General features: G+C 50.0%; 2 protein-coding genes across 4 annotated transcripts in view; both read left to right on the forward strand.

Moving 5' to 3' along the window:
• Positions 1-931, forward strand: part of MYO15A (myosin XVA) — a gene marked incomplete at its 5' end in the record, with an annotated part of 42,098 nt that extends 41,167 nt beyond the window's left edge. Inside the window, one exon of the mRNA XM_083372460.1 lies at positions 218-931. Within this exon, the coding sequence (XP_083228586.1) occupies positions 218-319 (102 nt within the window). The 3' untranslated portion in view covers positions 320-931. The remainder of the gene's footprint in view (positions 1-217) is intronic.
• Positions 932-2,703: 1,772 nt separating this feature from the next.
• On the forward strand, positions 2,704-21,297 carry ALKBH5 (alkB homolog 5, RNA demethylase). 3 transcript variants are annotated; one of them, XM_083372588.1, is made up of 6 exons: positions 2,704-2,915; positions 3,409-4,517; positions 9,208-9,288; positions 12,178-12,333; positions 12,460-12,699; positions 20,662-21,297. In XM_083372588.1, exons 2-5 carry the CDS (start codon positions 3,766-3,768, stop codon positions 12,653-12,655), a joined length of 1,185 nt encoding a protein of 394 aa, XP_083228714.1. In that variant the 5' UTR covers positions 2,704-2,915; positions 3,409-3,765; the 3' UTR covers positions 12,656-12,699; positions 20,662-21,297. The 3 variants fall into 3 exon arrangements, with proteins under 3 accessions (XP_083228714.1, XP_083228712.1, XP_083228713.1); XM_083372586.1 differs by lacking the exon at positions 20,662-21,297 and having other exon boundaries at positions 12,460-15,557; XM_083372587.1 differs by lacking the exon at positions 20,662-21,297 and having other exon boundaries at positions 2,716-2,886; positions 12,460-15,557.
• Positions 21,298-22,423: the final 1,126 nt, after the last annotated feature.

Below are 22,423 nucleotides of genomic sequence, written 5' to 3' on the forward strand. Positions count from 1 at the left end.
AGGCAAAATGGCTGTTGAGGTTTTCTTGGACGGGTAGGAGAAGCAGGTGTTGATCTAGGATCGGTGAGCTTAGTATGGGACAGCATTAGAAGTGTCGAAACTCTTGAGCGAGTTGAATAGGCTGACACACCATGGCAGATCATGCAGCTTGTAAAGCTCTGGATAAACCCTTGAGAAGCAGCTTCTGATTCCTGTTGTGTCCCCTTTCTCCCCGCAGGGCCTGGAACTGTGTCGTGTCATTGCCACCCACATGGAGAGCCTGCTGCACGCACGTGAAAAGCAGCTGACGCTGCCCCCAAGTGAGATTACTTTGTTGTGACTGGATCTGCTGTTCTGCGTCTCTCTCTTCCAGATTCCAGAACAGATCCTGGCCCTACAGGAAGATATATCTGAGCTGTAAACAGCTCATCCTGTAGGTTTCAATGACATCCCCCTTGTCATCTCCAGATTTAGGGGTGGAATGCGTGGATGTGAGCAAGGAGACATGAGGGCATCTCATCCTGCTCGCTTGTGTGATGTAATAGATCCGTGGTGGCGAACCTATGTCACGCATGCCACAGGTGGCATGCAGAGCCCTCTCTGTGGGCACGTGCGCCATCACCCCGGTCCTAGGCCTTTGGCTGGGTTTTATAAAACCTTTTCGCTTTAGGCCTCTGCCACTGTGTGCAAAAAAAAAAAAGATTCAATCAATCAATTTCAATTTCTCACACACAAAAAAAGATCTTGCAAAGTTGGAATTGATTGAACTTTTTAGTCCCACCCAGTCTGCCATTACCACAGCAGCCACGTCCACCCAATCATCTGCAATTCCTTGAAGCAAGAACCTATCAGAACCAATTCAGAAAGCATCGCCTTCATGCCAAGACCCAGAATTTGTAAGAATATTTTGATGTTGTAGTCTCTGCAGTCACTAGCAAAATGTTCTTTTCTTCTACCCATCCAAATAAAATGGCTTAACAAGAAGGTATTCGTCTCTTAACAGTGATTTGTTGAACACTGCTGGAATATTTTTCCGAATAAAGAAAAACAAAGCCAGTTGGTTAATTCTACAGGTCGTTGTCCTGTCCGGAGGGAGCAACTTGGTGGAAAATGTTGAGAGGGGTCTCATTAAAAGTTATTAAAATCCTTATGATGGGGATATAAATGTATTGGACCTCTTTTGAAAACATTTAACTGTGAGTAGGAAAGAGTTCCAATAATAGAAAAAGGAAGAAATAGTTTCAGATTTGATTCAATTTCTTTCACTGGGCAAGACACCATGTCTCAGAAACTCTATTATCACATTTTAGCAGAATCCCTAGAAAGCAAAGCAAAGCAAAGCAAAACAAAACAAACAAAAAAAGACTGGGGAAAAAAGTAACAAATTCAAAATAAAACCAAGGGCTGCCTGGCAAGATTGTGACATGGTGAAGATACAAACAAAAAACAGAAAAAGAGCTTTGAATTTTAGGTGAAAGGGACGACCCACCAACCAGAATGGCAATCTGTTGCAAGAGAGGCAATCCCCATGACCCCACCAAGGCTGGCTAATGGGACCTGTAGTCCAAAGTATCTATACTGTACATATAACCATAATTTAATTTTTATTATTTTTTTGGTATGTATTACATTTCCAGATTTTTTTTGTAAAAACTGAGCATTTTAAGCAGGGGAGAACCTGCTCAACAGGAGCAAAATAAAAAAAAGCTCTCTGTTGCAAGAAGTGACCACCCCTATCAACACCCCCACACCCCAGAGGTGGCTGACTTTTATCCCTATGTATTATGTTTTGAATTGTACAAAATGTTGCAGCTGTGTTGTGTCATTTTCTACTTGCTCGGTGTGTAGAGCCAAGGAAGGGCTCGTTGCCAAGGGAGGCGAGGTTTCTTAACATTTTATTTATGTGCTGCCCGTCTCCTTTAGAGGGGACCCTGGGCAGCTTTCGTTCTCTGCACTGCAAACTAGGCCCCTTTGGGGGCTGAAAGCATGCTCCCAAGGGCTGGCTGGGGATGATGGGAGTGGATCCCTGGTTGGAAGAATCCGGAAAAGGAATTTCCCGTAACGCTTCGCGGTTGCCCAGAGTCGCCTCCGCAAGGCATCACGGGAGGCGTTGCAAAAAAGGCACCAACTTCTTCGCCTGCAGTCATTTTGGCCGGTTCTCCGCGCGCGGATTTCATTTCGGCCAATCAGCGAGCAATCTTTTCAGGTAGTTCCGCCTAGCAGGGAAAGCGTAGCCAATCGACGCCAAGGTGGCCACGCCCTCCCCCCACCGTTACGTGAGTCCCAATTCACGTTGCTCGGCAAGCGGCTGCGTGCTCCGTGCGCCTGCGCACTTCCCCGGCTGAGCACGCGGAAGGGGCCTCCTTCCAGGCCCCTCCAGCCGCTCTTTCGCCGATTTGATTTAAGGCCACCGCAGGGAGATACCCGTTGCATAACGTTCTCCGAGGGGCGCTTCGCCAGCATCCGGAAACGCCTTCCCGAGTTGCATTCTCTTCCGAAGAAAAAGACGGGGGAGGGGCTAGCGGAGCGAACGTTCGGATTCTGAACCCGTCCCGCCTGCCGCTCTAGCCCGCCGCTCGATAGTGACGAGCGCCGCATGCGCAGAGCCTGCTCGGCCGGCAGCCCGCTTCCTTTCGGAGCGCGGGCGGGGCGGGGCTTGGCCGCGGCTGCGCAGTGAGGCGCGCCGGCGGCTGCGCCTGCGCGGGAGGCGCGGCTTGCGCTCTGAGGAGAAGGAGGAGGAGGAGGAGGAGGATGCCCTGAAGTTATTTATAATGTCGGGCCGGCCGCGGGTGACGTAGCGCGCCGTCCGGGCAGCCCGAGCAGCAGCAGCGGCCGACGCGTCTCCTCGTTCGTCATGAAGGCAGCCGGGCCGGCGCTGCGGCGGGAGACGGGCTCGGGCGAGGCGCGGTGAGGGCGGGCGAGCCGGCCGGAGCGCGGTGAGTCCGGCCCAGCAGGGCCCCGGCGCCCTCCCTGCCCTCCCCCCCCCCGCCCGGGGCTCCCCTGCCCCGCCGGCTCCGCCGGGGGTCGCGGCCGGAGCGGAGGGCACCCCCGACTCACCACGTGACAGGCGCAGGGGGGGGCTCGGGGACCCCCACCGGGAGACCCCCTCCCCTTGGGGGGGCTGATGAGCAGCAGGGGGCAGGGGGAGGGGGGCGGTCTGAGTCGCCGTGGCCCCTCCTCCCCCTCGGGGGTCCGCCTGGCCGACCGAAGAGGGGCGAGGCCACCAGGGGGTCCCTCGCGGGGGAGGCCGGTGCGTGGCTTGCCTGGGTCGGTGGGGACAGGGAAGAGGCCTGGGGTTTTCCTCTCCTGCCCTGGTCTTTTCGCCCACGTGGGACCGCCGGGGGAGGGAGGGGGGGAGGGGTCCCCGGGAGAGACGAGGGCTTTTTCTCAGCATCCTGACCCTCTCCGCTGACTTTTTCCTCCCTGCAGGTGAGATCTCTGAGGTCTTGGCAGGCGTTGGGGAAATAAAATCGGTGGCTGCAGATGGAAACGCTGGGCTCGGCGCCCGACTCCTTTCGGGGCTTAGGCTGGAAGTGAACGCCTAGCTTTCTCTCAAGACTCCGGGGGAAACTCTTGGAAGCGGGGGGGGGGGCATCCTTCCCGTCTGGAAGGGCCCTCGATTGGGCGGAAGCCGAGCTGTAGGCCTTCGGCTTTCTTCTCTTCCGGGGATCGTTCTGCAACGCCAGACCATGCCGTGAACATTGGCAGGCCGTCCCACTCGCCGGCCCTTCAAACCGCACCTCGGGGAATTTAGCCGAGAGGGCAGCGGTGACCAGGGGACTGGCCATGGCCGGGAGTGGATACACAGACCTACGAGAGAAACTCAAATCGATGATGCCTTACCGGGACAGCTACAAGAGCAGCAGCAGAAGCAAGAGCAGGCGGGATCCTGCCGAAGCCCCCTATGGAGCTGGGGGGGGAGCTCTCGAACGCAAGCGCAAGCACCACGACTCGGACTCCGAGCCCACCGACTCCGAGGAACCCTCGCGGGAGGAGGAAGAGGAAGAGGAGGCCCGGAAGGTCAAAAGCGGCATTCGGCAGTTGCGCTTGTTTAGCCCCGAGGAATGTGTCAAAATTGAAGCACGTATTGATGAGGTGGTCTCCCGAGCTGAGAAGGGCCTCTATAAAGAGCACACGGTGGATAGGGCCCCACTCCGGAATAAGTACTTCTTTGGGGAGGGCTACACCTATGGGTCTCAGTTGCAAAGGCGAGGCCCCGGCCAGGAGCGACTCTACCCACGGGGAGAAGTGGATACCATTCCTGAGTGGGTTCACGACCTTGTCATCCGTAAGCTGGTGGAACACCGGGTCATCCCCGAGGGCTTTGTGAACAGCGCAGTGATCAATGACTACCAGCCGGGGGGCTGCATCGTCTCCCACGTGGACCCCATCCACATCTTCGAGAGGCCAATTGTGTCGGTGTCCTTCTTCAGTGACTCAGCACTTTGCTTCGGCTGCAAGTTCCAGTTCAAGCCCATCAGGGTCTCCGAGCCGGTTTTCTTCCTGCCCGTGCGAAGGGGGAGCGTCACTGTACTCAGGTAAGGAGAGGCCGCCCCGGAGCTTGGACTCTGTCTCAGCTCCCTGCGACTTGGTTTGCTGTGTTTGCAGTGCTGGAGGTTGTCTGAGCCCTTTTCCTCTCTGCGGTTGGGGGAGGGGCAGCCTGAAAGAGTAATGTTTGGCTGCCATATTGGCTGTAGAGATTCCTTGATGAGCCACAAAGGACGTGGTTGGTTCAGTCTGCCTCGATGTAAGCAGTTCTCGTTTATTGAAAGGCTGATTTTCAAGCTGTCTTCTGGGAACTTTCAGAGCCTTCTAAGTGAGGCTTAGTTCACAAGCTCTGTAGCGATGGACAAGCATCACTTTTAGTCCTCCCAGTAATACGCTGTTGGGCACACAGAAGTTGTTTCACAGCACGGACCCAGGTTTGTGTAAGCTAAGACTAAAGCCTGGTTGATGAGATGAACGAAGTGTGCCATTTAGATTGGCAGTTCCAGACTTGGTGTGGAGTGACTTCACAGCGAACTGTAGCAGCCGAAGGAAGCTTGGCATGAGCAGCGTAGGCAGCATAACCGTAGAATGTAGTTCATTTTAAGATAAGTGCAGAGCTGTGTGTTCAGAAGAATAGTTAGTGCCTTCTGCTTTAGAACAAAGAGCAGCGTGGGGAGAAAACCCCAGAAGATCATCCTATAGACGTCAGGAATCAAGGCAGAAGAAGGGACAAAAATCTTCCCTACTTCACACACCCTCTGCAAAGAGTTGTGTGCATTCACGCCTCTGCCGGAAATGAATCCGAGCCTAGTGGCTTGTTTGCATTCAGAGTGCAGATTGGAGGACTACATGGCTGTGATCAGTTCCCTACGGCAGCATTTTTAAAAACAAAACACAACCTCTGCAGTGCACAGTAAGGCAACGGCTGCCATAATTGGAAGCAAATGAAGGCTGGCAAGCTAGGCCTGAGGGTCTGTTCTGAGTCAGCAGTTAACCTCTGACCTCGACCCATTCATTGGAAGGCATGGTGAGGACTTGCCTACCATACTCATCCATGAGGGCCGAGACTTGTCCTTTCCTATCAGGTGGATTTTGCAGAAGCTCTTAGTTCTCTGAAACGCAGCTTCTTTTTTTTCTGGAGGGATCATTCAGCCGTCCTGTCCAGAGCAGTTTATGCTAAAGCTGCAACTGGAACTTGGCAGCCATTGGCTCTTCCCCCCCCCCCTACATCCCACCATTTTCAGGGTCTGATTCTGTTTCTGTAAAACCAAGGAGGGGGAGACGATCCTGGATAACGAAGAGATAGCATTGCCTGTGACAATTAGCAGCTCGTGAAGATGCTGCTGCTTCTTCTTCACCAGCGCTAAGTGTGAAAGAGTACAAAATGCTGGGTCAGGACAAACTCGTGACAAACTGTATTTATAGGCTTGTAAGCCAGAACCAGTTTTCTGCCAGGATGAGTCAAGCCTCCCTAATGGTTTTGTGTTGCCATGGTAAATGGAGGGCAACCAATATTTTGGGGGTCTGAGGAGTGAAAATTCCTCACCCTTGGAAGTGGTAAGGTGATTCGCTGCTTGCCTTGGTAAGCTGATCTCCACACAGTCTGGGAGGAAAACCTCTCCGTGGCACAAGTGCGGTCTTACACAACAGCCCAGGTGCATTAATAATGAAGAGAAGCAAAAAAACAAGTGCTATTTCCAGGGTGTCTTGCACACATTAACTAAAGTTCCTGCAGGAGACAAAGTAGCCTCAACTGTCGGGAAGAGGCCAAGCATAGAAAAATTAACTGTAGCAAAGGAGGTTTAGGCAGGGTATTAGCTGGGAATACCCAGATAGTTTATTTGCACACGTAGCAAAAAAAAGTATTCTTGTTTAGCTGGCCAATTTGCAGTTGGTAATTGAACTTTCTAGAAGGAAGTTGCTAATTCACCTGTTTATATCTGCATGGCACAGCCAACACTCCCCCAAATACCAGGGGGATTCTTATCAGCACAGATAGCTGAGCAAGTGCTATTTTCACAGCTTTTGCATTCTATCTAGGAGTTGCTTCTGTGGGATGGCAGGTGTGTCTGTATTTGGACCTTTTTGTGCTTAATTTTGGCTGGGAAACCCCACAGCTCTGGCCCTTCTAATCTGTTTCCTGTGTCGAGCTGGGCCTTATTTATGAGAAGATGGATGCTGCTTTTTGCCAGTTTCAAAGCCCATCTGTGTTTCTGATTGGCCAAATTGGGAGAAAAAAGGGTTCTAACAAAACGGGGGGGGGGAGACCTTTAGTGAGCAGACTTATAAAATCACCTGTGTGGGGGAAGCTGCTTGGCTATTCAAGATAACCTTTCTTTCCTCTGCCAGTTTTCCAAGGCAACCGGTAGTTTTTTTCCTAGGAGCAGAAACCTTGTACGGTTACAGTAGGGCCAAGGGCACCATGCACTGCCTTGACGTTCATTTCCTGGCAGGCTGGTTTCCAAGGTAAGGGGCAGACACCTATCCATTAAATGCCCTTTAAACAAGGAATTTACTTCAGCCTGCGGGCAGTCGCTGCACCGTTCTCGTGCAGGCCCTTAAAGGCCTCCTTCCTGCCTTTAAAAGTTGGAAGTTTTGCTGGTTCAGTAAGGGGACCCGCTTCCGTTTCTTTCAGGTTTTCTTGAAGCTGCCTGAGGGGTCTTCAAATTCAGCCAGTCAGCCGGATCCGAACCTTCGGCCAAAGAAGTAGCAGCTTCTGAATGCAGCTGCCTTGAGGAGCTGTAGAGTGGAGGATAGGTAGGCAGGGACAGGTTCTTAATCCTGTTTTAACGAGAGGCTTCCTGGCAAGGTGGCATTCGACAGAAATTACGAGAAGCGGCCTGTCTTCTTTACGTAACTTTGCATAACTTCCAGTGGAGTATTGATTCTCTTGGGTTCCCATAGTTTCTGGTGTTTGCTACCGCAGCTTCTTCGAGCCCGTCTCCTGGTTCTTCGGCACGCGACTTCTAGGCTCTGCTTTCTAATATTTACAGTTGCGAGCTTGTTCCTGCGTTCGTGTGGTTTGCCGTAGGAGAGGACAAGGGTTCCACAACCACACACACATAGCCTTTGCAACTGATCAACCAAGTCGGAATGTTTTCTTTCTCTTAATAGGTAGCCAAGAATTTTTGCGTTAAGGGCAAATTGGAACTCAGTTCAATTTCTATCCGGTTCTGGACAAAGCTTGACTGTGGGCGCGGAGTGAACCTGGTGAAATTATTGAGAACATCACCATATGGTGACACTGTTAGAATAGCTGAGATGATTCATACTGGAAGACGATGTATTTGACATGTGTTTCCACTGCAGGCCAAAGTTGGATTAATAGCCGTGACAGTTCCAGTGGATCTTAGTAGCAAAACTAGAGTCTTAAGCACGCTGGCTTTAACTACAGTTTTATAGGGTTGGTTTTTTTTCTTTTTCCATTCAGTCATATCCAGTTCTCAGAAACTGACTGGACAAGAGCTGCAGTTTTCCTTGCAAGATTTTTCAGAAATGGTTTGCATTTCCTTCCTAGACCTGGGAGAAGTGACTAACCTAGGGTCATTCAGCTGCTTCACACCCAAGGGAGGACTAGAACTCGGGTCCCCCTGATTTCTGGCCTGATGCCTTAACCACTGCTACAAGTGGCTCTCCGAGAGAGATTACCAGGCTGCAAATAAAACATTCTTGGTAGGAGTTGGAGTGTCTTGTGGCCCAAGCCGTAGCAGTGGGTTATAAGAGAGAAGATAATCCCCCCTGTTATCATTTCTATCTTCTTCTTCTTTCGGCCCAGTCTTTCAATTTGTGCTGACCTCAAATTGGTTTCATTCTGTTTTTACTTTACACATTAGGGTTGCTTAAAAAACACGCTGAGATACCCAGCCTTGGTATTTTCTTGCATTTAGGTATGCCAGACGTAGCGTGCCAGTTAGTACTGACCAGATGGCTTTCAAAGCAAGAATTGGAGTTTCATCTTGAAACTTTTTATTTTTTTATTCTAATCCCATTTATATCCCGCCCTTCTCCGAAGACTCAGGGCGGCTTACAATCTAAGCACAAATCTCAGGATTGGTGTTGTTCCTGCCAAACTTTGGCTTGGTGCATTTCCTTAGGGTTTTGGTATCTGGCTAAAGAATACCAGTGAGTTTATGTTAGATGACCTATCTTAGCCTCTTGAAATGCGGAGAGTCTGGCTTTTAGACCAGAGATACTAGATGACGCTAGCTGTGTACAGCCAACTATTCCCGAGTTTGTCAAACTGACTGAGTGCGGAAGTGTGTTATTCTCTCACATCTCCTCCTCCGTGGCATTGTCAGAATAGATGTTTATCTGACCTTTTGTCAGAAAGGGACTAGAGTGGAATATCAGGATATAAATCAAATATCTTTATTACAGTCTTTGACCAACCTAGGAAAACAGGATATTGACACAGGCTAGGAAGATTCAAAGCAATTTGATTGGAGACTTGGAGCATGCAAGAGACCCCACTTGTGGTGGGCCGATACTTGTGGCTTAGAATAAGGGTTTGGGGGCGGCAAGGGAGTGCTCTAAGTAGCACTGAAAATGGGGGAGCCCCCTCGGGCTACAGAGCCCCAGGCAACAACTGTTTCTGCAAAGCCTGCCCAGTCACTGTTTGAAAGAGGCAGAGTGTTTCGGGACCCTTCAGGGAACAGCCGTGGTCCTAGACTGGCCGAGAAGATGCCCAAAGGAAACTCATTTGCTCTAAAATCCCTTTTGGTGTGTTTTTGTTTCACACAGTGGCTACGCAGCTGACGAAATTACACACTGCATCCGACCACAGGATATCAAGGAGAGGAGAGCCGTGATCATCCTTCGGAAGTGAGTGGCGGAATCTCTTCGCAGAGAGAGCAGTTTTCCTGTTTGTCTAAACAACACCCCCCCCCCCAAAAAAAGCCACTTTTACTGGTCTCTGATGCCCCCTTTGAGTTGGTACATTCGATGCCGACTCGTCCGTGTGCGCTCTGCCCTTCTGCTTTTGAGGTGTTGCCTTTATTTAATGGGGGGGCTTCTTGGTCCTTTCTGTAGTAGCATCTGATGGATCACCAAGCCATGAGAAATTGGGGTTGGGGAGGTGAAGAAAGGAGCTTCTTTGCACACAGAGGTCTTGCCTTATTTTTTAAGAACTTGAAACCGGGGAGGTTGCAAGCAGGCTAGGTCAGTGCTTCTCAGTCTTGGCAACTTTAAGCTGTGTGGACTTCAACGGCCAGAATTTCCCAGCTAGTACACACCAGTAGTACTGGTGACTCAGGAATCCTGGAAGTTGAAGTCCATGAGTCATAAAAGAGCCAAGGTTGCCTACCCCTGGACTAGGGCATCGTGTTGTCACCGTGAAAGTGTCGATAGTCAGATGCACTTATCCCAGGATATATGCGTCTCGCTATCTGGAAATAGATTAATTACTGTGGTACTCCAGAGGGAAGCAGTGGTGTCGTCTTATTTTCGTTCACCTTTGAGAGTCGTGTCTCTGGTCATTTGTATCGGGACAGCTGCTAGAAAAGAGCACGGAGGCTTTGAGACTTGCACAGTAATAATTACCTTGCAAGTTTACACCTCGTTATGCTCCTGTAAGCACTTGAGGTTACAACAGTGGAACAAAATCTAGAATATAAACTAAAATGATAGATCTGAAACTAAAAAGCCTTTTATGGAAGAGTGGCAGCTAAAGGCATCTTCCTGCAAAGAGCATTCCAGAATCTGAGAGCTTAGCAACGTAAACATTGGGCTTGACTTTACGACCACAGTCGAGCCCAACGTTTATGTTGCTAAGTGAGAAACTTGTTAAGTGAGCCTGGCCCCCATTTTACGACCTTTCTTGCCACGGTTGTTAAGTGCATCGCTGCAGTTGATGAGTACCACGGTTGTTGAGTGAATCTGGTTTCCCCCTTGACTTTGCTTGTCAGAAGGTCACAAAAGGGGCCAGGTGACCCCGGGACTCTGCAACGGTCATAAGTGTGAAAAATGGTCATAAGTCACTTTTTTCAGCACCATTTTAACTTCGAACGGGGGCTGTTGGGGGCTGCCTGCCTGCGTTGCACCCTGCAGCCAGACCTCCGGTAGCCAGGTCAATTTCTAAAGGGTCTCACTTGTCGATCTCAAATACCTGGACAGGCTCCTGGGGATAGAGGCGGCCCTTTATTGCTTTAGAACTTCCACGCCAGCCTCTGGAGTTGTGCGCGTGAAGCCTCCAGCTGCCAGCATAGCTCTTCCGGTGCCATCACCCTCTCCCTGGAACTTCTGCCGGTCAGCCGCTGGCCCGGCATTCATCCAGCAGTGCCGTGCCAAGATTTTTGCACCCGTCGCAGTCCTGGAGAGCCGGCCTTTGCCAAGAGAGGGTCTGGGGCTTGTTTGGCTGGAGTGGAAATTCCCTTAAGCTGCCTGGTTACCGGTGTGGTTACCAACACTTCAGGGCAGCTGACGGGGGCGGGGGTGGGTGGGTGGGTAGGAATCTTCTTGTAGGCCAGGAAAGCAGAAACAGCTGGCAACAAAAAAATGTGCTTAGTTTATATGGTAAACACAGACCAAAAATGCTTCGGTGTAGCCCGTTTCTCGTAAACGATTGTGAGAATTTTCCACTCTCCTCTTACTGTGAGCCTGTTTGAATGTTAGGGTTGGTACGGGAATATCAGAGTGGCATCTCAGTTTATTGCCATTGGCCACGATTGGACTTTTTGTGGCTTCTGAGGTTTCATCCATTTAAAATGTCTTAAATATGTTAGCATGGAGCATTTGGGCTCTTTAAAATATACGGAAATTTGGACAGAAGCAGGTGGAAAATGAATGATAGAAATGACAAATTTTTTTCTTTCAACTAACAACAAAGAGCAACCTGGCTGTTTTTAAAGCTGTTTCTCCTCCTTGTGCTGCCAAGAATGCTGGACTGTTTACCGGACCAATCAGTCAGGTTAATTTTAGGCTGGGTGTTTCTCTTTCGATGCCTATGGAATGGGTTTTTTGAATTTTGCATCTACGTACTGACTGCTGTGCTTGAGTCACATGGGGAGGGGCAGAGGGCTGCACTTTTACAGGGTTGCAGTGTCCATGTGTGTGTGTGTGTGTGATGTGGTCACCTTTTGACAAGCCAAGTCAATGGGGAAGCCAGTTTTGCTCAACAACCGTGTTAGTAATTTACCAACTGCAGAAATTCACTTAACAACTGTGGCCAGGAAGTTTGTAAAGATTGGACAAAACTCACTTAGCAAATGTTTCACTTAGCAGCAGAAATGTTGGGCTGTACTGTACAGAGTTTGGAGACTACACACTGATTTCGTAATCCACTTGTCTATGGCAGATGTTAGGCGTGTGTATGTGTGTGTAGAATCCAGCAGTCCTGCTAAGATTTTCATCTTTATGTCCCTTTTTGCTTCTAGAATACTGAGAACACCTGAAAATTCAGTCTGGGAAATAAAATGTACTATTGGGCAGGTTGTGGTGATATTTTGAGGCCTGCAGTGTTTTTAACTGTGTTCCCTCTTTGTTCTTTCCTCACATGGAGGGGATAAATCCAGTGGGCGTACAGGGGGTGCCCATGGGAGGATTGGTGCGTGGCGTACTTCAGTCCCCCAGATCCTTCGGGGCTGCTCGGACAGTGGAAGAGGCTCTCCTGTCCCCGAGCACTTGGACATCAGAACGGGCCCTGAGGGTGCGAGGTGTTTTGTGTGATGACTCGCACCTGGTAACCGATGCTCTTGTGCTGTTTAATACTTCCAGAACCAGAGTAGACGCCCCCCGGCTGGAGACCCGATCGCTGAGTAGCTCTGTGTTGGTCCCCGGCTATGCTTCGGACCGCCTGTCGGGGAACAATCGGGACCCCATCCTGAAGCCAAAGAGGTCCCATCGCAAAGCAGACCCCGATGCAGCCCACCGGTAGGAGGCTTCATAGGAGGCTTCACGTGAGGCAGGCTGGCGTTGGGGGGAGGGTGAGACCGTGGCCGGCTGGGATCTCTGCCTCGCCAAGCGGTCCACAGATGCAGATCTCTTCTCTTCCCGCAGGCCTCGAATTTTAGAGATGGATAAAGAGGAGAACCGTCGCTCGGTCCTCTTGCCGAAACACCGGAGGCGGAGTCACTTCAGCTCTGAGAACTATTGGCGAAAGTCTTACGAGTACACAGAAGACTTTGAGGAGGAGGACGACGACGACGACGACGAGGGGAGTCCAGCGCGGAAAGTGAAAATGAGGCGGCATTGAGGAATCCTTGTACACACACACATCCTCTTTCCCCAGTCTTAGAGGTGATGAGACTGGCCTTCAGGCTGTGAAATTGGATCTTTTCCCTCTCCTCTTGACCCTCTCTTAATTATTTCTCATTTAGCTTCAAGGTTATATTGCCCCTTCCTTCTCTTCCTGTTTTATCTTGAAAAAGAGCTGGAACAAATCTGGCTTCCTTCCTCCCCTCCCCTCCCCTCCCCTCCCTCCCTCCCTCCCTCCCTCAGCATCTACGCTGACTAGGATGTATGTGGTACTGCCTGCCCGCTTTCTCAGGGCAAGTGGCCATGCCTCATAGCAGAGGCAGCTTTTTTTAAAAAAGAGGAAAATAAATCAATAAAGCTCCGTGGTTCCATCGGGCGTTGGGCTGGAGCAGATTCTGAAGATGCCAAAAAGCGATGCGTTTTGAGTACGCCGAGGGGTGGCAGAATTCCCTCTGCTCCGAAGCTGCTGCTGCTGCTGCTTTCGAAGGCTGCCCACGCAGCCTTTTCACACCGCCACGGACACGGCAATGCCTCTCTTTTGCCCCCCCCCTTGCTCCGTCTTGCACCAAAGGGCTCCCAATGCTGACTCTTGCGAGAGAATTTTTCTCCCGCAGTGTTGAAAAAGCTGCTTTCCTCCAGCAACTGGAAGTCCCGGCCTCGCCAGCTCCTCTCAACAACACCGGACGGCGTATAGGACATGTTGCACTTTAGTGTCAGGGTTTATTCCCCACCCCCACCCCCTGCCTGCCCCCCCCCCCCATTTTTGTGTGTCCTGTTTGATGCCATAACATTTTCCCCTTGTCCCCTCCTTGCTTGGGCTAGCAAGCACCCGTCTTTTCCTGCGCTGCTGCTGCTGCTGTTAAGAGTTTCTTTGTTTTCTTTCTGTGAAGGAGGTTCAGCAGTCACACCTCAGGGCTGCTGCTGGAGGGCTCTGTAAGGGAGGGTGGGGGGCGCTGGGCCAGAAACCCCAAGTTCTGCTGAAGTCTTCACACTAACAGCACGGGAGGCAGGCAGTGTGGGGGAGAAGAGGGGCTGTGTGCAGAACTGTCCCCGGCAGAGGAGGCTCCAGGGACCTTTTCTTTATGCATTGAGCCTATTGAGTTGGGGGGGGGGGTTGTCTCTTCCCTGCCCTCATGCCCATATTTTAGCAAAGAATTTTATTAACGGTGGCTGTTGTTTCCGATGCCTGAAGGTCAACCTTAGGCTGTCCTCGGTCCTTCAAGCCAGATGGTCAGGTATCACCAAGCGTGGATATTTCGGGGGCAAGGAGGCTGTTGGTGGAGCCATTCCCAGCTCTTGGTCCTATTAAGTCAGGGGTGTCCAATCTTATCCAGTTTAAGACTTGTGCGTGTGTGAAGCAGAACGCCTAACGGTGCGTGAAGATGCGTGGCCTTCAACTCCCACAATTCTGGCTGGCTGAGGAATTCTGGGAGTTGAAGTCCACACAACCTCAAGTGGCCACAGTTGAGAGCGTCGACCTAACATCACTGGCAGGTCCTGAAATAGCCCGATCAGCAGCTTATAGCCGGTGTCGGGTTTGGTGTCTCGGAATACGTTCGGCCGTTTCTGCTTTGCTATTTGCAGAGAGTGGCCAGTTTGGAGTTTTGACTAAACCAAGACGGGCAGTTCGGCCTTGCGGTGTTTTGAACCTCCCACGGGGGCTTTAACAAAAGCGGCTGTTGTGTATCTTTGTCCAGCGGGGAACCCCAGGCCCTTGAGCGAAAGCGAAATCTCTGCTGAGTTTTTCCTTCCACGCTGGGTGGGGATGGCTCGCTCGGTGGGAAGGTTGACTGCACCTGTGTCCCATTTTTAGTTTTTAATGTTTGGCTGGAGGGTTTCTCACGGCCAGGGCAAGGTCAGCTGGTGCCAGCCTTTGTTGAGAAAGCAGAAGGAGCCTGTTAGCCTGCTGCTTTATTTTTATTCGATTTTATTTTATTTCTTTCTGCCTCCCCCTGAAGCCTTTCCTGCCAGGAGGGAAAGAAAATGCGTAGGCTGCTTTCCCGAGCATCTGGGGGACTGTGATAGATCTGTGGCCTTATCTGGTTCTTGCACCTGTTTCAGTGCCGGTCGCATCTCTCCACCAACACCGGAGTGTTCGACATCTGCGTCCCCCAAGGCTTGATATTCTTGGAACAGCATGCAGAGGGTTGGACAGGAGGGGCTCTCTACAAATGCTCTTTCCTGTCCCTATAGATCTCCCCCGCCCCTTTGCTGGTGGACCTGGTTGTCAGAGGCAGGCTGATGGTTTAAGGGAACACCCCACTGTGTGAGCTGGGAGACCTTGGAAGGAGAAGCGAAATCCTTCATTCAGTGCTGTTAGTGTGAGGTTTGAGGGCCCTGCTTAGCCTATCAACCAGACCCAAACTGTTCCGAAACCTGGAATTGGCACAGCTGGGGTCTCTTTTTCAGCAGATGAGCTGGCTCAGCTTTTCCCAGGGGTGTTGAAGAAGCTGCATCAGGAGGCAAGACTTTTTATTTGCTTTAAAATGCACCCGGGTTTTCTCTCCTTGCACCACCCATTTCCTTCCAAGCACACACTTTAAAATAACGTTCTGGCTGACTTTTTGTGTTTTTTAAATAAATAAAAAAAATCTAATTGTTTTGTTACAAATAAAATAAGTGGCAATATTTTTTTCGGTAATTTTTCATAGGAAAAAGTGTGATTTGTAAACAAATTGTACAGTTCTGAAGTTTGGGATACATAAAATAACTGTACTGAGTGGCACGCTGTAAATGGGGTGGGGGGGAGAGATTATTTTCCGTACAGTGTATATGGGGAGAAATCTTTTAATTCGGGTTGATTTAGGAAGAAATATAGTTCCCTGTCAAGGGTTTGAATTTTTTTTTTCTTGTATAGAATGCTGCATTTAAATAAAAGCTGAAAGCACCACTTGATTGAGTTCGGGGTTTGGATCCGTGTTTTTTTTCATTATGTTTATGCCTTGAACAAATTATATAATCATCGCAAGAAGTATAAACAAATTTAATAACTCTTTACCTCCTGTAAGGTTAAACAGATATCTCTTCATCCCATATCCTGTCCCTCGTCTACAAGCAAATCTGTAGAACAAGTTTTCAATGCTGGAGTCAGCAAAAAGTCCATAAAGGGTTTCCAAAACATCATACAAAAAATATTTTCTTTTAATCTTGATTAAGTAAGCCAACTTTATACTCCTTCCTTTTACTTCTAACAGTTTTTTTTACATCCCATTTATATCCCGCCCTTCTCTGAAGACTCAGGGCGGCTTACAATCTAAAGCACAATGTGCTTAGCAATAGCCTTCAATCTATGTATATGCCTGCTTATTAGGGCTTTCACACACCCCAAGCGGCATTATTACAAAGTCAGCTTATTGCCCCCAACAATCTGGGTCCTCATTTTACCTACCTGGGAAGGATGGAAGGCTGAGTCAACCTTGAGCCTGGTGGGACTCGAACCTGCACTAATGGCAGGCAGCTGGTGTTACTTAAGGAGGCATTAGCCCACTGCTCCACCAAGGCTCAAAAGTTCTCATTCTTTAATTCAATCAAATATTCTTCTAGGACTTGATTTCTCTTTTTTTTTTCTTGGAGAAGCATAGATCTCTTCATGGTTTATAATAAGCCTCTTTGTAGATCTGACTAGAAGAATGTTTTCCGGGTCATCCACTTGGCTTATCATTTGTATTCCCACTTTTTAAGATTTAAAACTTCAGCCAGTTTCCTTATATATCTAGTAAAGTGTCTTTTTCTGAATCCTTCTCTTGGCCTGCCGTTTGAAGTTTCGCTTTCGGTAATTTCTCTGCCATGTCAAATAATAATTTCCTAGCCCTCCTGATTTTGCAAGGAGCACCAAAGCACTTCCTCTTTCTTGAAATCTGGAACCTAATGGCCCAGCCCACTTGGATGTTTGCATTATTCTCTTAACCCACAAGGTGGTGCAGGATGCCAATCGAAAGGCTGGAAAGAAAGCCACGAATGACTCTGCAACCATATCGGTGCAGATCAAAGAGAGAAGAAACTTAGGGGCATTTTGGCTTTGCACACCCAGCTCTTCACTTACACATGAAACGTGTAAGGAAAAGCAAATGCTTTTTCTCTTGGGGAGGGGGAAATCTGGCATCCCACAGTGGCTGAACCAAACAACTGAACGGGGAGCAGATGAGTGTCCTGCCCCTGTGACTAATACAATTCATTCTGTAGGAAAAGTGAAGCCAATGCTATATTTAACTTGTCAAGGAAAGTTTATTTACATAACTTTCTTTTTTTTATGTCTTTGTCCCTCAAACAGATGTCCTTTTTATCTTTGTTTGGTGAGTGCATATTTCACAACCCAGTCCCTTCGATGGTGCTGGCAGCCTCTTAGAAATCATAAAAAAAAATCTGAAATTTTAATCTGGGCAGGCATAGCCTGTCCTTAAATTCACAGTGCCAGTTTACTGCCTCCGTTCACCCCTTCCTGGCAGATTATCTGGGGGGAAAAGGCATCTCGTTCACGCAGGTGCCCTTCCCCACCTGGTCCCTGGTCTTCTGCCAACGTGACCTCTCCAAATTAAGTCTTGAAGGGGCCTGGCTATTAGGGCCGAGGTGGGTCTCCTTGGAGTAAGGCCACATGTGAATAGAGGGGAGCTGTTCTTTTCAACGGGAGGCCCACTATTTTTCTCAGGCTGGCCCCCCTCTCCCCATTTTGCCCTGCTTACGCCAGGCACCCCGGGCCCTAGGAAATCTTTGCCATCCAAACCAGAGGAGCACAGAGGGGCGATTGTCACCCAGCATCTCCCAGCTGCAGAGGAACAAAAGTCGCTTTGACGCGTGCAGCTGAAGCTACCGAGGCAGAGCCAAACAGACTGGACCTGCGAGTCCCCTCAGCGCAGTATCGTTGGGCGGGGAAGGGTCCATCTCCCACTGTATCCCTGCAGCCGCCACTTGTGAAGCACAATAAGCCTGCGGTCCCTGCTTCTACTCCAGGGGTGTCTAACCTTGTCAACTTTAAGACCTGTGGACGTTCAAAGTTACAACCGCACTGAAAAAGTGACTTATGGCCGGTCCTCGTACTTACAACCGTCGCAGCATCCTCACCCACACGTGGTCAGCATTCGGGCGCTTGGCAACAGGTCTGGATTCACAACATTTGTGGCATCCAGGGCTCATTTGTGATTCTTTTCCGAGTTAAGCACAACTGCTGCTCACTAATATCCTCTCTAGTGCTGTTCTCTTTCTAGCTTGTTTACCTCTTGGGGCTCCTCTCTAGAAACAGCTACTCTGAGGTAGACTGCTTGGGGACAGGGAGGCTTCATTCCAGTGCATCAGCTTGCCTTCTATCTGGAGAGGTCTGCAAGTTTGCAGCTGGAGTCTGTTTTGTGCTAGGAGTCTCAGCTGGGGTCCTTGATGCCTTGATGTGCTCCTAGCAGCAGCAGCCTTGTTTTTTCCCGCCACCCCCTCACCCCAATCTCATCCTCAGTCACAAGCTATCAGCACTAGCCCTTCAGGGCAGGTCACTGTCCTCATGACACACACACTCTGGGCCGTTTGTTCCGCTCCGCGGTGACTTCAATGCGGTGTTGACATCCTCCTAAATGTTGACGGAGAACCGCATGGCGCTGAATCACACGCAAGAGGCTTGTTTTGTACCCAGAACTGCACATTTGGGTGGGAGGTGGGTTCAAGAAAGAAAAGTAGTCAGAGTAAGCAAATGTTGGCCAGGAAGAAAAGACAAACCTGGGTGACCAGGAGCTGGAAGCAGACCCAGGCCAGGTGTTGCAATAGTGTGAAAATCTGGAAGGATGCAGGCTTGCTTTGACATCTGTAGCATCTTCTCGGCCTTTTAAATGCTCTATTTTAGGGGTGCAGATGTGTTGGCTGCTCGTTCCAACTTTGCCTGACACACACATACCCAGCAAAGTGGGTTACATCACTGAGTGAGAAGGGCCAGAGACGGACACACAAACAAACGCAACCAGCTTTAAAAACTCCTGTGCTTTCTGCTTCCTTGCCTCACATCCCCGGTGGTCCCGGAGGCTCAGCTTCTCACACTCCAGAGAAGGGTTCCAAGATGGCCTTGTCTGGTTGCGCAACAGGCAGCCGTCTGGATCTCCAGCTGAAGCATGTTGTTGTTGTTGTCGTCGTTGTCAAACTGGTTGCCTGTAAATCTGGCCGGGTGAATGAATCATCCCTTCCCCAGCTCGTTAGCTCGGTTAATTGCAAACAGCCCTTGTTTTTGATGGAGCTTGGGGAGGGGGATTCGGAAGAGATCCCAGGGAAGAGGGAGCCTTATTTGAGGAGTGAACAACTATGTCAACTTTAGGACCCGTGGACTTCAATTCCTAGAATTCCTGAGCCAGCCATCCTGGCTCAGGATTTCTGGGAGTTGAAGTCCACAGGTTGTTCAGTTGACATTCTTGCTCAACCCGGCCTTATATAGTGTCCAAGATCCCCGGTTTCCCCTGTTAAAATCCTCGGTCTTTGGGTGCAAAAGGGAAGCCCAAGACCAGAATAACAAACCACACCCCACAGCACAAAACCACATATCCACCTCTTCCTTTTCCAGCCTGTCAAATAAACGCAAGCTGGCTTATCTTAAATATCAAATAAACAGCCCAACTCACGTCCTTGGCAAGGCCTCCTTAGCCAGGGTGGGACAGAAGGTAGTGACTTTAGTGATCCAGATTTCAGGTGTGTGTGTGTGTGTGTTTCCAGGCACCACACACACAGCTGCCCTTTAATGAATCCACAACTTGCCAAGCCATTCTTTGACCACAGTTTATTGAACCCAGCACAGTTGGCTGGATTCACACATCCTGCTAAGCCTGAAGTAAACCTGGTTGGAAGTTCAGGGTGTTGTTTGAACCCAGCCCTAAAGGTGGGATGGTTTACTTGGGCTGCTGCAGAAATCAAAGAAGACAAATGAAAGTTTGGCGTTTGATGCTTCCTACTTATTTCATAGTCGGTTTGCAGCCAGCCAGCCAGCCAGCCAGCCAGCCAGCCTGTCTCTGCACGTGTGAAAGAGTTCTCTCTAGTTTACGGGCAACCACCAGTCCCACCAGGCTCAAGGTTGACTCAGCCTTCCATCCTTCCGAGGTAGGTAAAATGAGGACCCAGATTGTTGGGGGCAATTAAGCTGACTTTGTAATAATGCCGCTGGGGGTGTGTGTGAAAGCCCTAATAAGCAGGCATATACATAGAATGAAGGCTACTGCTAAGCTTGTAAGCCGCCCTGAGTCTTCGGAGAAGGGCGGGATATAAATGGAATTAAAATAAATAAAATAAATAAACCACAGCCTTGTTAGGAAGCCAAGACACTCTCCTGATCAAGACCTTTGGCTACTGCTCACAAAGTGAACCCCCCAAAGAGCATCCCTTTTATTCCTAAGCCTCCCCTGTAATTTACTAGACTTACAAAGAGATGATTTACACCAGGTGTAAATGTGGTCTGTTGGGAAGCACCAGATGCTCCCTTGTCTGCAAAGGCGAATGTTCCTAATTATACTTTCTCCACTGCAAGACAATTTACATTCCTTCCCTTGGAAGGGTGGCTCTGCTGGTGCTGAGGTCCTAGAGGAGGAAGCCACAGCAATCTTTGGAAAAGCAGAGACACATCCTTGGTTTAGTGAATCCAGGATGGAAGGTGGCCAATAGAAGAGGCTGAAAGAATGTGGAAATACGTTGGGAACAAGAAGAAGAAATCTGGTTCGATAGATGTGCAACGCAGCAGCATCTGGAAAGTGGTGGCAGATCAGATGAACCTTAACAGGAGTGGATTAAAAGTTTGGAAACCTGAGTAGCGGGTATATTTGCAAATGACCCAATATTCCAGCATTTCACAAATAGATTGTGTGATGTGCTCATCATACATTCTGGGTCTTATCAAGCTTGGCCAAAGTCTGAAGCTGTGATGGCCACTTGGAAAACCTGTCCTCTAATTTGTTATTTATATTTCATATTTCTAAATGACCCGTCTCCCTCAAAGAGGGGCTCTTTAAATTAGGCACTCATATGCCTAATTCCTCCATGTTTGCTCCTTTTCAGAGCCTTAAAAGCACGAAGAAGCAGATGCTTAATAAAACCTGCCGCTTGTAATCAGAAAGAAAAAGAAAAAAGGATCATCGGTGTTTGCAATCACAGATCACATGGGGAGGAAACAAAATGCCTACAGGTTTTGTGGGGAAAGAAAATCAGCCGGTGCCAAGGCGTGGGGGATTAATCAAAGGAAATTGCCCCCGATGAACCTGTTTTCCACTTGTGGCCGAGATCCTTTAAAGGTAAACTCTGGTTTGAAGGAAAACTGGCTTGCCCAGCCAAAAAATGAATCCAGCTAGTTAAATGAAGACAACTATGGACAGCTGCCAATTCATTACGCTGATGTGTTTCCTCTGGAAAGCTAAAGCAGAATTTTTCTGCCATCCACGTTGGCTAATCCAACGTGAAACCTGGCCAGCCAGGAATGGCCAATGCCCTCCTCCTCCTTTTCCACCCTCTAGAAACAGACTGGATCAGGACCAGTTTAACCCTCGGACCGTAAACATCCACGTGTTGGAATAAACGAGGTTGAATCCTGCGGATTTCATTCTGGCTGGGTGTTTTTCAAATGCTTCTCCAGTGAGCAAAATGCCACTCCGACTTGCTCGGTTGACGGAAGATGTGCACTGTGGGGCCAGAACGAAACCAGCCCTTATTATGACTAAGTGCTCTGTGGGAATCGGAGGACGGAGGCTGCAGCCATGTTTGAGATGCTGTTGGAAGGCCCGGTACATTCTTTGCTCCCCCAGAAAAGCGTTTTGATTTTGCCACATTCCTTTTTTCTTACAGCGGGATGATGCTCGCAGTACTTGTAAATAGGCGCTGGGATCTTCAGTGGGGTGGGAGGGAGGGAGGGATTACCGGCTGGGAAATAAAAACAGAACAGCAATGTTTCTCAACTTTGGCGGACTGCAACTCCCAGAATTCCGCAGCCAGCCAAGCTGGAGTTGAAGTCTACCCTTCCTAAAGTTGCCAAGGTGGGAAACTCTGTACTAGAGCTTTAATATCCGGGGTGGAGCTACCCCCCAAAGAAATGTACGTCCCATCTTTCACTTAACGCACACAAACGTTGTCTGAGGTCCCTTCTAGCCTGGGGGTTCTGGGTCCCAAAGGATGCCAGCTGTGGAGGGGCCTCGGCCCAGCCGGAAACCTGCTGTCCCGATCCTCCCATAGGAGCCCAGGGCAACGGCCTCTCCCGCAAGGCATCCCTCCAGATGTGCAGCCGGCCAAGTTGGGGAGAGGAAGCCACTTCGCTGGGGCTGCTGCCCTTGCAGGGGTCCTTCGGGGGAGGCGCTGCTCCCCAGGCCTTCCTGGGGTGTCTCCTGGCTACGCTTAGGAAGCACGTCTGGGCTGCTGGGGGACTCTGTAACGTTTTGCAGGGGTGCAGTTCCTGGGGAGGCTCCGCCACCATCCCCGTTTCCCGCCTGGCTGGGGCAGTAAGAAGTGCAGCGAGGACAAAATTCCCGTTGGGGAAGCGCGGCTCAAACCCGCGAGGGGAAGGGAAGGGAAGGGAAGGCTCGGGGCAGCGGTGGGATTCAAATAGGCGAACAACCGGTTCTCCGTGTGGATGCCGCACCCAGAAGTCCATTCTGGGCCTGGGCCGAAGTGGTGCGAACCGGCTGAATCCCACCACTGCTCGGGGGGGGGTCCTGCACCCACTTCTCCAAGGAGTTTCCGAGCAGGATAGCAGAGCCGGGATGGGCCGGGCAGGCAAGGCTGCACGGGGGTGGGGGCAGCCCCAGAGGCGAAGGACAGGATCCATGTGGGCTCT

The sequence above is a fragment of the Vipera ursinii genome (assembly GCF_947247035.1).
Source record: "Vipera ursinii genome assembly, chromosome: 13".
Taxonomy (NCBI): domain Eukaryota; kingdom Metazoa; phylum Chordata; class Lepidosauria; order Squamata; family Viperidae; genus Vipera; species Vipera ursinii.